This window comes from Hevea brasiliensis, chromosome 16, assembly GCF_030052815.1.
Source record: "Hevea brasiliensis isolate MT/VB/25A 57/8 chromosome 16, ASM3005281v1, whole genome shotgun sequence".
Taxonomy (NCBI): domain Eukaryota; kingdom Viridiplantae; phylum Streptophyta; class Magnoliopsida; order Malpighiales; family Euphorbiaceae; genus Hevea; species Hevea brasiliensis.
In genome coordinates this window covers 61166527-61182949 of record NC_079508.1, presented here as the reverse complement: position 1 = coordinate 61182949, position 16423 = coordinate 61166527, and the positions used below count along the sequence as shown (strand labels likewise).

At 33.4% G+C, this 16423-nt stretch overlaps 1 protein-coding gene across 3 annotated transcripts; it reads left to right on the top strand.

The window, feature by feature from the left end:
- The first annotated feature begins 3526 nt into the window (after window positions 1-3526).
- On the top strand, window positions 3527-15676 carry LOC110637191 (potassium channel SKOR). 3 transcript variants are annotated; one of them, XM_021787184.2, is made up of 13 exons: window positions 3527-4172; window positions 5310-5534; window positions 6363-6426; window positions 7654-7993; window positions 8672-8967; window positions 9801-9881; window positions 10711-10809; window positions 11848-12069; window positions 12274-12462; window positions 13624-13699; window positions 13783-14077; window positions 14531-14652; window positions 15267-15676. In XM_021787184.2, the coding sequence occupies exons 1-13, from the start codon at window positions 3937-3939 to the stop codon at window positions 15506-15508; spliced, it is 2487 nt and encodes an 828-aa protein (XP_021642876.2). In that variant the 5' UTR covers window positions 3527-3936; the 3' UTR covers window positions 15509-15676. The 3 variants fall into 3 exon arrangements, with proteins under 3 accessions (XP_021642876.2, XP_057994095.1, XP_057994094.1); XM_058138111.1 differs by lacking the exon at window positions 3527-4172 and adding an exon at window positions 4595-4724; XM_058138112.1 differs by lacking the exons at window positions 14531-14652; window positions 15267-15676 and adding an exon at window positions 14335-14507.
- The last annotated feature ends 747 nt before the right edge of the window (window positions 15677-16423 follow it).

Here is a 16423-nt window from a genome sequence, read left to right as displayed (position 1 = left end):
ATTACAGTTGATTGATTTGTCACATAAAAGAAGCTTCCCTTTTCAAAACCGACCAATACCATTAACTTCCTTTTTTTTGTTATTTTGTTTTTCGTTTCGTTACATTCCTTTGTTTCTTTTCTATTCAAGTATCCCAAAAGGGGTGGAAAAGCAGCTTTAGTCCCCAAATAGACAAGCATAGTACCTGATTCCTGATTATGCTGGTTCCTCCTGATCTATTTTTGTCTCCTTCCCTAACTATTTTGATACTTGTGGGTGTCTCTCTCTCCAATTTGATCACTTGTTGATTTATTTTTATACATTATTAGTGCCATCAAATCGATTTGTACGTAACCTATGTTATTATTGGTGGATGCCTAAGACTAAAATCGGGGGTAGGATCCAGACACCCCGACTTGGTAACCACCAGCAACAGCACCAAACGCCAAGACGAGAGAGACCAACGGAGCACCAACACAGCTACCATCGAGGTCACGGTTCACCCAACAAAAGCATAATATAGAGGAACAACACCAAACAAGGGCAGGCAAGCCGCACAGCCGTGAAAAACAACCTCAAACAAAGGAAAACCGATGCATGCAACCACTTTAGCCAATGAAGGAAGGGGCCATGGAGATGCCGGACTAGTTGGGAGCAAGCATGACATAAACTCAGCATCTCAGTCTCATTTAGCCCGGATGAAAGATAGAGATTGATGGAGTACCTCATCCATTGAGATTGCTAGCCAATCGGGAGAACCCAAGGAAGATAACCACAGAAGACTTCAACAAGTAGATTTTCACAAATTCCTCGCACATAAAGCTCAAATTTGCATCCCATAACAAATCAAAACACACTAAAAACACATTTATACCCAAAACCAAAAGGGAGAGAGGGAAGAATCCGCCCTCTCGGCTGGTAAAGAGTCGTCCTCAACCCCGAAGGGTTACCACTGATGTTGCTGGAAAAGGACTACTAAGGAAAAGAGATATTGGGGTCTTCTCTTACTAAAGAGGGAACGGAGCTCCCGACTATCCCAACTCGACTGACTTTGACTCCCACCGAGTAGTTAATAACAGTTATAGAATAAATTCAAATAGTAATGTGAAAATTTTAATCGAATTCATGTAGAATTTGGATAATAAATTTATACGATGAATTTTTTTAATGATTTATAAATTTAAATTTAAATTTAAATAATTCAAAATTTACAGTACGCGAGGTGTATTAATATTATTATCAAAATATGCCAGCTACGGATATCTTAATCCTTCCACGCTACGCCTCCATATGGATAGACAAAAATTTTATTCTGGTGTAAATTTGTTAATGCTTATCAACTCTTGCGTGTTTCCCAGTTTGAGTGCTTACTAATCAAATATTTTTTTTTTACACTTCTAGATAATTACTCTACTTTTAATTTAATGATTGATCATATTTTTATTGATAGGTGTTAGGATGTTTGTTTTATTTTATTTTTTCCTCTATCCCATTTTAAGAGCTAAAATAAAAAATTAAAAAAATATTTTAAAAAATAAAAAATAAATAGAATTATATAAAAATTCAATTGAATTATTTTTTTAAATAATTTATTATAAAAAACTATTTGTGAATATTTTAATCTTAATGTTAATATTTTGCATTTAATCGAATAATGTACGTCAACTTAATATTAACTATTAAAATTAAATCAGATAGCTTAAAAATCGAATAGATGCATCGATTCAACTGTCAAAAATTGATCAAAGATTTTGAAAATAATTAAAATTTTGAATTATTTTAATTGGACATGCAAAAATTGACTCGTGAATATGATAGTACCACTTAATAATTAATATATTTTTTTATTAAAAAAATAAATATTTTCAAGATCCTGTGCTAATTAACAACTAATCAAGGCAAATTGAGTATGCTTATGATAAGTCGTCTTTATTAATTTGGAAAATACCGGAGCATTAAAAATGATAATAGGTAATAGCTGCGTATCATGGCCCGTCAGGCTGCTCAATTATTTTTTTTTTGGTCAATCGTCAGGCTGATCAATTTAATTTATCATCTGTAATTAATCCTTATCATGACATGGAGGATACAAGTCAACCCAAACCTTGTGTCCCAAAAAAAAAAAAAACCGCCCCGCAACCCGATTATCACGACTAATCGACCACTCGTCATCTCACTTGGCTAGATTACAATACAATACAATAGCCAAGAGGTGATCTTTTATTCACGTGGAATTTACGGTCCATGTTTTTCGGTAGTTTAATTTGATGTTTTTGTAAATGCAATGTCACTATTTCAAATTATATATATATATATATATATATATATATATATATATATATATATATAAATAAGAGACTACCATAATTTTAACCAAAATGGCTATTGATGAGTGGATGGGTATATGCATCCGCGCACAGGGAAAAATTATTTTTCAAGTTGATCATTGTGTGCTGGGATCAAGGGAAATTCCGACGCGCTAGGTGGAGGCAATGGCGGTGTGTCTGTGGGTGAAATTGCAATAGGCGATAATGAGTGGAGGTACGGCGGCACAGGATAATAGAAAAGGAGATGACAGTGGGCTAGATGCTTAGGGGAGTAGAAGGGTATCATTTATAAAAGGGATAAATTTACGGATTATTTTAAGGGTTAATATGGGTTAGGGATTGTCTAGTTTAGGGGATGAATGGGTTAACGTGGCGTGCTTATGTGGCATAGACCCAGCCAATGATCGATTCAGAATCGAAATCAGACTATTTTAAGTTAAATAAAAACTAATTAAACCTCTCTTTAACTTGACTTAAGAGTGAATCAGATTAAAATTAAATAAAAAATAAATAAAATGATTATGAATTAAATCACATTTTTTATTTAAAAAATTAAAAAAAAATTATGAACAATTCAATTAGAATGTTGAATGAACAGGATCGGAACTAAAATAATGAGGTTTGTAGTCCCAATTCTGATTCATATAATAGCTAGAGTTGACAATGATTAAAAAATTTAACACCGTTTGAGAACTTTGTTAGAGAGGAAAAAAAAAGAAAGAAAAATAAAAATAATAAAATAAAAATTATTTTTTTCCTTATTTAGATATTAGGTAGGAAAATAAAAAAGAAAAATAATTTTTTAAATAATTAAATATTTATTTTATTATTTTTATTTAAAATTAAAATAAATAATTATAGAAATAAAAAAATAATTTTATAATTTTTTCATCCACTTTCTCTCTAAAATAGAAAAAAAATAAATAGTAAATATATTTATTATTTTTTACCTTTATTTTTTTATTCTTTTAATTTTTTCTCATTTTCAAAAAAAAAAATTTATTAATCTTTTTTATAATTGTTTATTCTGTTTTATTTTCCTCCCATTTAAATATAGTCTAAAGTTTAATCAGTAATTTGTAGAATAGGAATAAAATTAAAACATTTAAAAAACATAGAATTTTTTGTTTTTTTTTTTACGATTGTATCTAAAAAAATAATTAGAGCGGCTGGCAAACTCTATAAATTCAGACGCCCGGAGTCCTTCCTTCCGCGCATTCCCAGCAAACAAAAAGCTCATCCTTACAATGCTCATGTCAACAAGCAAAGCAACCTAAAAGCCAAAAATCTTATAAATCATCGTCAATATCAACAGCTTTGCCACCCAATTTCTTTCTCTTTTCAGCTTCAATCTCTACAGCTGCCCTTTTTCTCGTGACTCCATAAAATCACGCCATAACTTTTTGCTCTCTTTCTCTCTCTTTCCCATAAAAGTATATATGTTATGGTCACCCTTCTCATCAACTTGCATATCCTTTCGTTTCCTCTCCTTTCCTACATTCTTATCTTAATTTTAATGTGAACGATTCTATTTCCTTTGAACTCTTCCGTCATTGCAACACTTTAATCTATACATAATCTTTCACGGAAATGTAGAAGTATAGGCATAGAGATTTGGAGCTGAGGAAATATGGGGGGTCATAAAGAGAGGGAGATCAGCAACAAGGAGGAGCAGGAGCAGGAGGATAGAGAGTATGAGGTGGAGGATGTTAGAGATAGAATAAACTCGTCGCGAGGGAGCAGATTCAATCTCATAGAGAACGAGTTAGGGCTTGAGTCAGGGACTCGGCGGAAGTTCAGTCGGGAATCGGTAATCAATGGTATTCGTTACGTCTCTACAGGTCTCTTTATCCGACCTGAAAACAGGTAATTAATCACCTTCTAATTTTTAGTATTAGAAAAAGGATAATTAATTGAGGCTTCAGAATTACTGGGATAAATTTAGATTTTCATTTAAAAAAAAAAACTATTTTTGGTAGATGAGCGCGAATCTTAGATTTTGATGGGGTTTAGCCGAAACGGTGTTTTCCGCCATGGGATTACAAGTGGTGGAGTTTACCTGGTTGGACTATCAACGTCACTGCCAGGACTTTCTGAACATCCAACGGTGAAGATTTGTCCAGTTGGATGGCTGGATGCTTGAGAGTAAGAAGTGGCGGTCTGCGCATGCGTTTTTAAAACTTTTAATTTTGTTTTAAAGAAAGATTAATTTGAACATGTGGAATTAAAAGAAATTAAAAAAAGATGGTTGTAGCTGTTTCCAAACAGACCTGAAGATCAGTGGAACGTGTGTGTGTATACATAAACCTAGTGCACATGCATAATATAAAATTACAGACATTTATGTTATCGTTATAGTTGTACAAATACGGAGTATGGAAAATCGGTGGGAGCTAAACAAAGATTACGATTAGTGAGGTAGCAGTTTATAATTGTCGATTATCTTTTTTGTATAATATTATAATGTAGGAGCTGAATTTTGATCGTCCTAAAATTCATTTTTCTTTTTCTAATTTTGTTGATAGTTTAAAATAAAAATAAAGATTACGAATTCATTTAATTGTGTTTTCTAGGGATTGATTGACATTTTCTGATATGTTTTGATATATATGACGTAGTACAATGAAACCGGTGTGATAAAGCCGTTAGAGTCTTGGAGGGGTTGGTGAACTAATTTCATATTTACCAAAAAAAAAAAAAAGGGTAATATGTACTTGAGAGAGACCTCAGCTCTTCGAGTGTGTCAAATTCATCGGTAGTAAGGAAAATTATCTTCCTAATATTGTATGGGACAAAACCCAAAGACAAACAATAGCACTTTGATGTTATTGAATTAACTGTAATAGTGTTTACTAGCTGTTAGAAGTACTCTTTCTTTCCTTTTTAAGTATTTGTAAAGTTTGAATGTGAGTTCTTCCTGGTTATTATTGGATTGGTTTGAATTTGAGTTCCTCCTTGTAATCTGCTGGGCTGGGGTTAGTAACACCTTGCCAAATGATGCAGATGGTATAGGGCATGGACGAAGTTCATACTGATATGGGCAGTCTACTCATCCTTCTTTACACCCATGGAGTTTGGTTTCTTCAGGGGATTACCTGAGAACCTCTTCATACTGGAAATTGTTGGACAGCTTGCTTTCCTATTTGATATCATTCTACAGTTCTTCGTTGCCTACAGAGACAGCCAGACATATCGTATGATCTATAAGCGCACTCCTGTTGCTCTTCGGTAAATTTTGTTTTTCCTCCGTTGTGCTTGTATGCTTTTTATTTTTTTCATTAATTTCTTATGTAAAATCTTATAACCCTATACGATTGGTTAGTTTCATACATAGTTAACTCAGCATAAATTTTTAGTTATATAGCATGACCATTTTCAGTAGTACATGTGCATGAGAGAAACGGACTATTGCACCTATTGCATTTTGTTATTTGTTATACTTTATGGCTAGAGAAATTATTATATTCGAGGGATTAGTGCATGCTTCCTCCCTCTTATAATTAAATGGACTCGTACTTCATGAGAGTGATGGTGTATGGATAGTGCCTTAGTGGTCTGTTGAGATCGGAATCGTCAGCTTTAAGAGTTTTTTTTTTTTATTTTTTTCTTTTTTAATGTAAAAAAAAGTTTTCACCTGAAATCAAATCAAATCAAATTGTTCAATTCTAATTTGGTTAGAGATCAATTTTTAGTCAATTCAAATTTGGTTTGATTTCTATTTCGAATTGAGTTATCAAATTTTGTTTCTGAACTGGGCAGTAACCATGTTAATCTCACTTTTAATTTCTTCCATGTGGTAGTTTCACACCTCTTTAACAAGTAGTAATGTATATGGTAAAATTATTAGTTGGGACTTAGGAGCGGTTCATGTGATATGGGTTTCACATCCCTTGTGAGTTGACAGTCGCAGCATACGCTAGTCTGTCTTGACTAATAATTTTTCACATCCTTATATTGTGTATCCGTTCTTGTTTTCTAGTAGAATGGTTTCTGAACATTTGCTATGTTCATTTTTTTATGAGGTTACTTTGCCACTGGTTTTCTCTCTCGTTGCAGGTACTTAAAATCTCATTTTTTCATTGATTTACTCGCTTGCATGCCTTGGGACATCATCTACAAGGTATTCATTTATTTCTCTGATAACAATGGTTTTGTTATAGTTGTGGTAGGTCTCATATGGGTTTCATCATAATTAATATTTAAAAATATATTTATTATTTTTAAAACCTTGTTTGGTTCAAAACACTATTTCCCGTAAAGTACACATTCAGGAACTTACTTTCTGAAAAAATATAAATGTCTTTGATATACAAATTAATTTATTAGTAAGTAATTTGCTTTTAAATTGTAAAAGAAAATAATAATAAAAAAAATAAATTGGTAAATTACTACATAGGGAACTGCAACTTACTAAGTCTCACTTAGCTGAGTTACTCCCCTTACACAAGGGACATAAAATAATCTACTTCCTGTCAAGTTGGTTTGATAGTACAAACCAAATAATACTTCTTTTTACACTTTTTTGAGAGTTCTACTTCTCTAGTTATGTTTATCCTTAACTAAAAAAGGCCAAAATTTATTTATTTTCAGTAAATATCTCTCTCTAAAATCTTTTTACTGCTACCTGTTTCAATTTTCAATCTGTTTAATGTTTATTAGCACAGAAGTTGTATGTACAATGAACGGATGTGACACACATGGGACTCACTATAATTACTGGTTATAAAGAGATTATTGTACGTAAAATGGTTGTATGCTAAAATTTCTCCAAGAGTTGACATCACCTTTCCTCTTTATTTGTTAATGTTATAACTGGTTAGAACAGGTTTGCGTCTACAGTGTAATCCTTTTTCATTTCCCTCGTTTTGCCTCACAAACAATGAGGTTCAACCAAGGATATTGATATTAATTATGCAGCTTGTGATATGATGATGTCTGTTATTAGTTTGAGTACACCAATAGCTCCCCCTTTAGCTGTACGATTTCCTCCAAACTTGTTTCAAAACATATAATGAGAAACCCAAATGTTTCATTGGATGGTATCCCTTGAATGGACATCACAATTGTGCTTTGTTGTGAGGTTTAGAATTTATTAATGATATTCTTCGGGAAGGTTAAGAGACAAATGGAATTAGTTTTTATGTGTAGAATGAAAACTAGAATTTCACAAATTTTTTTGTAATATCATCAATATCTAAAAGGTGTCCTAGTGAACAGGGCTTTGTACATTTTACTGTTTCAGTGCTTTGAATCCACAAACTCTAGGTCACAATGTAGCAATCTTAGAACTGCACCAAGGATCATCCTCATATCATTACTCTTTGACGTTTTAAACATTTTTATACAGGCTTGTGGACATAAAGAAGAAGTTAGGTATCTTTTGTGGATTAGGCTAAGCCGAGTGCGCAAAGTAACTAACTTTTTCCAAAATATGGAGAAGGATATACGAATAAATTACCTGTTTACAAGAATTGTAAAACTTACTGCTGTAGAACTCTACTGCACACATACCGCAGCCTGCATTTTTTACTATTTGGCTACCACTCTACCATCCTCTGAAGAGGGTTATACTTGGATTGGAAGCTTAAAGATGGGTGACTACAGCTATTCACACTTCAGAGAGATTGACATCTGGAAGCGTTATGTAACATCTTTATATTTTGCTGTTGTCACTATGGCCACTGTTGGTAAGTTCCCTTTTGTTCGTTACACGATAAACCTATAAAATTTTGGTTTTCTGATTTGTACTTCCCTTATTAAGCTCATAAGTGCATAGTTTGACTTCAAAACAATCACAAAATGGTTAAAGGGTCCAAAATTGTATTATTCACAAGCCTAATTGGAAAAGTAAAGGGCTGTGATTCATAGAAATTTTTGCTAGATCTACTGGAAACAAAAAGAATATGAGAAATATTGATTGCAATTAGAATTTTACTTATCTGTATGAATTTCTTTTTATTTTCTTGCAAGGGCTGAATTTTGAATAGTAGCTGATGCTTTTAGAACAAAATTTCTATTCTAGTATTGATTCAAGCTGTCAGAGTTCTTTTATTATTTGTTAAAATATATAGTTTAGCTTAAACCAACCTATTGAGGCAAGGCTGTGTTAACCTCAAATGATTAATTATATTGCCATCCATGGAAATCCTTGTTTGGTTTTTAAATGCTTTCAGTTTTTCTAGATTTCATTTTCATTTGAAAAAGCATAATTTTTGCAATTATGTTAGCTGCACTTAGAATAGTTCACATTTGTATCTTCTTTTCTTGAAATTGTGCCAGTTTTTATTTGAAGAATCTTTCTTATTGCACGCGTCAAGTTTGTAGGAGTCTTTTGAATGCTAATGAGTGCCCTCTTTTTGCCACAGGGTATGGAGATATACATGCTGTAAATCTGAGGGAAATGATATTTGTAATGATATATGTGTCCTTCGATATGGTTCTTGGTGCTTATTTGATTGGCAATATGACAGCACTAATTGTAAAAGGATCAAAGACAGAAAAGTTCAGGGATAAAATGACAGATCTCATCAAATATATGAACAGAAATGGACTTGGAAGGGACATCCGTAACCAGAGCAAAGGCCATTTGCGCTTACAGTATGAAAGTAGCTACACTGAAGCTTCTGTTCTTCAGGATATTCCTATATCTATTCGTGCTAAGGTAACTTTTCTGTTTTTCAAACTTTTCTGATCACCAAATATTTGTTAAATATAAACATGAGCATTTTGGCAATGATAGAATGATTGCCCAGTGAACAATTTAGCCTGAGCCTAGGTTTGCTTGTATGGATACAGCATCCTGTACTGGAGCCCGTTTTAGACCAGAACTGGATCATCATTTGTGGCTTCCTTGAATTCCCAGAAAAAAGAGGAGAGAAATGAAATTTCAATCATGTGATGAGAATACTACCAGTCCAAATTTCTCTACTTAATCTTCTAATAACAGTCAGAGAGCACCATTGAATTGGATAAAATAATGTATGGCAACCCTAAAATGCCTAATTTTAGTCTTTTAGAAAAATTTTACCCCCAGCCAATCCAAGAGTCTCATCAGACCAGCTTTGCAATTAATTAGTCTAAGTGTCTTCAATCCTCAAACGGTCATGTTGCCCAAGAAAGAAATTTTCAAAATTCGAACTTAAATTTATCTCCAAAAAGAGGACAGAAGGTTCCAAGTTCCAACAGCAGGAATGGTGTGGATGTTTTGATAAAATTGAACAACACCATAATGCAACATTTCCTATAGAAAGGCGCTCTTTCAAACTTATTATTCATTGGTTGTAGATCCCATAAAGGAGATGAGGATATAATCCAATGATTCCTATCTCCCACTTAAAAATGACTGTTATTGTCTTTCAGATTACTTGTTATTTTCAACCCCTATTGGTGCTTGTGGATTTTGAATTCTTATATATCATAGTTTTACATATTAGATTCTTTTTCCTAGGTGTCTAGGAAATTCAGGCTTATCATTATTTCTTGCCTCTCTTGCAGATTTCCCAAACATTATACATGCCATATGTTGAAAATGTTCCCCTGTTCAAAGGATGCTCTGCAGAATTTATTAATCAGATTGTAAGTCATTTTTGCTAAGTTCTTCTGCCATCGCTTTGACAGATGATAGATAAGTGAAATCAAAGTGAATGTCCAATGGGCTAGGAATCATAGAAAAGTAAAGTTCTGTTTCTTCATCTGGTTTAAATCCGTTGTGGATTTCATTGGCAATCACCGTTATAATTTAATACAATAGTGTTACAAGAAACCCTGATGTTGTAATAATTACTGGGGCGTTTTCTTGTACTTAATTTTTGAATCCTGTGACCTTTTTATACATTGTTGCATGGAGATGGACGAAGAAGGAGATGAATCTGACTTGAGTGCTCTTGAAATTGCAAGGATTACATACATGTGTGAAATTCATTTTATCAAAGCTCAACTGGTGAACTCTGACATAGATAGGATAATGGGCAGTAATAACAAGTTAACAAGTAGTTCGTGGTTATTAAAGTGGCTCTTGATGGAAACTAGGTTGCCTGTGTTACATACGTGGATTTGACCATTCTTGTCTGTTCAATGAAACATCCTCTGACAACTAGCAAGTGTTGGTTACTGTTATCATCTTCTTTTGTGTCATTCCATGTCTTTATGAATCTTCCTCTTGTTCTTTTAATGCTTTCTACTCGTAAGAAGTCACCTTTTTTTGTACTGGTGCATTCCTTGGCCTATCTCGTTCTTATGCAAACTATTGTTAATCAATCCATCTCTGTCATCAAATGGTACAACCTCTAGTTTTTTCTGGATAGTTTGTTCCCTATTCTATGCTTTATTGCATGGCTGGGTAACCATTGTGACACCCTCATAGGACTACATTCATTTTCATATTTTTATTTTTTAAAATTTTCAGGTTATTAGGCTTCATGAGGAGTTTTTTCTCCCAGGAGAAGTAATTATGGAGCAGGGAAACGTTGTAGATCAACTTTATTTTGTCTGTCATGGCGTGCTGGTACAATTCCATTTGCTACGGTCACATTGTTCCATTATAATTGATATAATGTTTATGTTCTCCATAAGTTTCATAATTTTTTGTACATTGCTTCCTTATCTTGTACTCTGTGTATAATACATTAGGATCTCTTTCACAACAATTCTTGCTTTGTCATTGAATTATCACACACACTTATGTCTTTCTACACAGGGGTGAATTTACAGGGGGGGCAAGTGCCTGCACTGGGTGCCACCCATTTCTTTAGAAATATTAATTAAATAGCATTTTGCCCCTACTAAAATTTTAGGTTTGCTTTTATTATATTAAAAATTTGTTCCACTGAATAATTGATATTTTTTAGTCACTTATATTTTGTTTGATTCATAAACTAAATAACTTCATTCTTTAATTTAAATTTTATCCTTCTGAAGGTAGAAAATAAAATAAAATTGCTCATTAAATTTGTTGTTTTTATTTTTTAAATTTATTTTTACTTTTTTATTTTAATACACACATCATTATAGTAGTTAAATGTACTTTTATTCTTAATCAAATATCCAACTTACTTGTATCACTTGTTTTTTTTTTTTTTTGAAAAAAAGGAACTCGTCTGACTTATAATTTAGAATTGCAAATGATAATTTTCTTTTATGTGAAAATAATATTACTGATATTAATGATTTTTCTTTATTTGAATGTGCACATATATAACTACCCATATACATTCATATTTTGTTCTCACTTAAAAATATTTCTAAATCCGCAACTGTTTCTACACATGCAAGTATTAAAATTTTCAGTCCTTGAATTGTCATTTTTCAATATGGTATTTGCTGGACTTTGTTTTCCAATGTATGCTGGTGAGTGAGAATGTTGTACAACATTGCAACTTATGATGTGATCATTAGTTATCGCTTAAAACAATTTGTAACTAGATAAACTCTATTTGGTTCTTGGTTGAAATTGTTTCATTTCTGAGCAGTTCCTATAGAAAGTAGATTTGATGTTTTCGACATGCAGATTTATGTAAGATAGCCATTTCCCTCCTGGATGCAGGAGGTGGTTGGAACAGGGGAAGATGGATCAGAGGAGACTATCTCACTTTTACAACCTAACAGTTCATTTGGAGAAATTTCGATCCTTTGCAACTTTCCTCAGCCATATACTATTCGTGTTTGTGAATTATGCCGGCTTCTACGGCTTGACAAACAATCTTTCTCAAATATACTTGAGATATACTTTTATGATGGACGTAAAATCTTGAACAACATTTTAGAGGTAACTAAGCTCTGCTTATGAGGTTATGTACAATTTGGTCCAACTTATTTCCCTACTTTATTCTTTTTCTCTTCAACCATCACATCATGCACGTATGTTAGAATATTTTGCATGCATCCAATTCACAATTACTTCAGATATATGCTTTACAAATTGGGTTTTATATATGTTAATCAAGATGTCTTAAACTAGAAAAATTGACAGGAAAAAGAAAGCAGTCTTCAAGACAAGCAACTAGAATCAGACATTACATTTCACATTGGAAAGCAAGAAGCTGAACTTGCTTTGAGGGTGAATAGTGCCGCTTACCATGGAGATCTTTATGAGCTAAAAAGCTTTGTCCGAGCAGGAGCTGATCCGAACAGAACAGATTATGATGGAAGATCACCCTTGGTATGATTTGCTGATGAATTATATACATCTTTGCGCCCGTATTAATCAATCTCTCCCTTGTCTATTTTCTTGTTCCGTGTGATGTCCATTTGTCTAGCAAAATCTAAGAGTGAACTATAGAAACTGATTTTTTGGCTTGTAACATGCTTCTTCTAAATGGATATTGTTGCCTTTGATTTATTGAAGAGTTAACTAGCAGAGAGTAATCTTCACACTCTTTGCTTTGATGGGGAGCATAGTACTCTTCACTTTATCCTCAAGTACTATGTCTGATAAGGATACCTGGAGTTCTGACCAGTGCTACCTAGTTTGTAGTTTGAGGGACGGGGACAGGTAAACACTAGTGGCCTAAAATTCCTAATTCCAAACCAGCAAACTAGTTTAAACTTTAAAGGGGGAAGAGAAAGTCTCAAACAAAATGCAATATTGAACCCCAAAATGCAACAACCGAAAAATTAATACTTCTTATGTCTCTTTTCCGGTTGAAATCTGTGACCTACTGGAGTTTGTTGGCAAGGATGTAGAGTTCTAGGGTATCTAAACACCTTAAATCACTAGCTAACTTCCTAGTTAAACATAATCACTGGATTAAGGAGACAAAATTTAGATGGCAGTTTCCATGTTCTGCGCAAACGTATCACATTCTGGACCAAACGTTCTGGAATGCCATTTGAAAAAGGGGGGAGGGGGGAGGAGGGTGGGGGTGTTTGGGGGGAGAGGGGGAGGGGGTTGGGGTTTTGCTATGATTTAGGTAACACTGGTTATGACTCTTTTCCACTTCAAATTAGTGGAACAACTAGGAAAATAGGCCAGCCCAACAACTGGACATACTTGTTCCCAGTTAACATATATTGGGAGCTTGGAACAAGGGTTACATAATTTCATAATTGGACTTCAGTCATAGAGTTTTGACCGTATAGTCACTGGTTCATGCCCAGAACTGAGGGTATATCAGGTCATGATTTTATTGATTCAGTTCACATTAGAAAATTCTGCAGTACTGTCCTTTGCTTATAACATACACCTTTTTGCCATATCTTCTTTTGCGTTTATCTTGGTTCCATCATCATTGGGGAAATTTATATTTTCCAAAAGGTAGAGTAAGAGAAAGAAATGTTTAACTCTATCTGAGAAGAGCCCTTTTTTTTTTTTTTTTAACAGCATCTTGCAGCATCAAGAGGTTATGAAGACGTTACACTTTTCCTTGTTCAAGAAGGAGTTGATATTAACATCAAAGGTAATTCTCTTGTCCTTGGCAGTTTTATAAAGTAACCTATTGACCATGTCATAATGATAATGTGTGATTATTTTTGTGGGTAGATAAATTTGGAAATACTCCCTTACTGGAAGCTATCAAGAATGGACATGATCATGTTGCATCTTTACTTGTTAAAGAAGGGGCTGACTTGAGCTTGGATGATGCTGGTAGTTTTCTTTGTTCAATTGTTTCAAATGGGGATTCTGATCTTCTCAAAAGGATTTTGTCCACTGGCATTGATCCAAACTCCAAGGATTATGATCACCGAACCCCACTTCATGTAGCTGCCTCCGAAGGAGTACATATGATGGCAAAGTTGCTGTTAGAAGCTGGAGCTAGTGTTTTCTTGAAAGACAGGTTTCAAATAATTTTATTTGTTATATTATGCTTATGAGCAAGTTATTAGTTCTCGCATATTATTAAATTTGAGACCTAACTAGATATGAGTGAGCTATTTTTCATTATTTGAGGATATGAATGAGGCTAAGTAACTAGGTCCAATTAATATAAGTGAAAGCTAAGCTTTTGATGATTTGTAGAAATGGGAAAGAAAATTTTGTCAATTACCAAACAATGTTTTCTTATGGCTTCTATTTTCTGTGATCTTGTTCTAGGGGCTGAATACTCGGATATTACTTAAGCCGGGTCTTTGACTTGCAGTTATATACAAAAGCAATTGATATGCTAAAATGATGTTTGAGCAGAACCTTTCTAATCCTTTTAAGTGAGAATTATCAAAATAGATGTCCAATTAATATTGTTAGACAATTCTGATAACTAAACTGTTGTATTATTGTTTTGACTCTCTAGATGGGGAAAAACTCCTCTTGATGAAGGTCGGATGTCTGGAAACAAGAATTTGATCAAGCTACTGGAAGATGCAAAATCTGCTCAGCTATCAGAATTCTGGCCTCACTCTCAAGAAAGCACAGGTATTGCCAAGACTCTTACCAGTTTCTCTCTCACTAATGGAAACTGAAATTTTCCTGATACTATAACCAGGAAGTTAAAATGGCTCTCAAATGACTTGGTTTGATGTGGGGGAAATATTTAGCTAAAATATATAAATAAATTAATCGAATAAAATATCATTACATTATGCTACACGCAAATTGTTTCATTCAGGGGAAGTAGGGTTTTCAGTGGTGGTTGTATTATCATGTCTACCTTTATAGATCTAGACAAGCATCAATGGGAATATTTTCTCCAAGCATCTGTTGATTGGTTCCAGCCAAAATTGCAATAAAAAAACAAAAAGAAAGTCTAGTTTTGTGGTGATTTGCTGGGTATAACTGTTTCTTATGATTTTGGTCTCTGATGGATGGGGTTATTCTACTTTAGCCTTGTTTCTCTTGGTTCATACACAGTTGGAAAGATTAATTAGTTGAATGGAATAATTTTAGGTGATCCCATCTAGCAGCTTCTTTACAAACACGTATGCTAATACCAGAGAGAAGATATACCCAATTTTTTCTCATTGTTAATGCTTGAATTTTAGCTGATCCCATAGAGAAGTTAATAACATAGTTTCTATTGCAAATTACAGATAAAATACAGAGAAGGAAGTGCACAATTTTCCCTTTCCATCCATGGGGTCCCAAAGAACAAAAAAGACCTGGTATAGTGTTATGGGTTCCACAGACAATGGAAGAGCTAATAAAGACAGCAGCAGAGCAGCTACAGCTTCCAGATAATTGTTGTATACTAACAGAAGATGCAGGTAAAATTCTTGATGTAGACATGATTGATGATGGTGAGAAGTTGTATTTAATCCGTGAAACGCATTAATTATGAACGTTGATGTTGTTGTATAGTGTTGGAGCCTAGTTTTCTCTGTATCCAAAATCCACATAAATGCTGCTTCTCTGCATATATAAAGCTATGTCAATGTTAATACCAAGGCATTGGAAATGCTGCCATTTGCAAATACAAGCTAATAAAGTAAGTTTTCTGGTATTAGTTTGAATCAAGTCTAAAATTCATTTGCTGCAAATAGCTATCAGAGAATATGAAGACAATGAAAAACCAAAATCTTAAAATGTATTTGATCGGTTGATGCTTGATGTCCAAGACCTCTCAAGTTCAAGTGTACCTACACAATGAAGTTGTCCTTGAGATATTTGTTTACAAGGATTCTTTGGGGTTTTCAGCTAGAAGAGGAGGGTAAATTGAGAACTACAAATACTATCAGAGTTTCTGACATAAATTTTGGTTTCCAATTTTGTGCTATTATTCAAGTTCCAAACTGGAGCCTGCATCTGCGACGCATTGGATTCACTTGGTGAGTTCTGCAGTGACACATGTATCAAATTGTACAAATTTACCATTGAAAATTGTATGAAGGTGTTTTGAAACTGCTTTCTTTCTTAACAAACTAGTAAAATATACCTTTTCCTATATGCTTAAACCAAGTACGATGAAGCAATAGGCTCCCTTTTTTTTTTCAAAAAAAAAAACTCCCATTTTTCAGCTATCTCCCTGATTCTCTATTTTTCAAAGGGTTAATCGTCAAGAAAACTATGAAATTTGGTAATTAAACTCTAAAATTTATATAATTGTCAATTAAATCTTTATGTTTGATTAATGTCTCAAATTGATCTGACCATCAATAAATCATTAATATATTTCAATAAATAAGAAATTATAAGTTAAATTTTGTTATATTTTTTATCTTTATTGACACTTTAATTTTGTTTTGCAAAT

Coding starts and splice junctions, on each gene's coding strand:
- LOC110637191 (XM_021787184.2), top strand. CDS start 3,937: ATGGGGGGTCATAAAGAGAGGGAGATCAGCAACAAGGAGGAGCAGGAG. Junction 12,070..12,273: donor TCTTGAACAACATTTTAGAG/GTAACTAAGCTC, acceptor AAAAATTGACAG/GAAAAAGAAAGCAGTCTTCA. Junction 14,653..15,266: donor TCACTCTCAAGAAAGCACAG/GTATTGCCAAGA, acceptor TGCAAATTACAG/ATAAAATACAGAGAAGGAAG.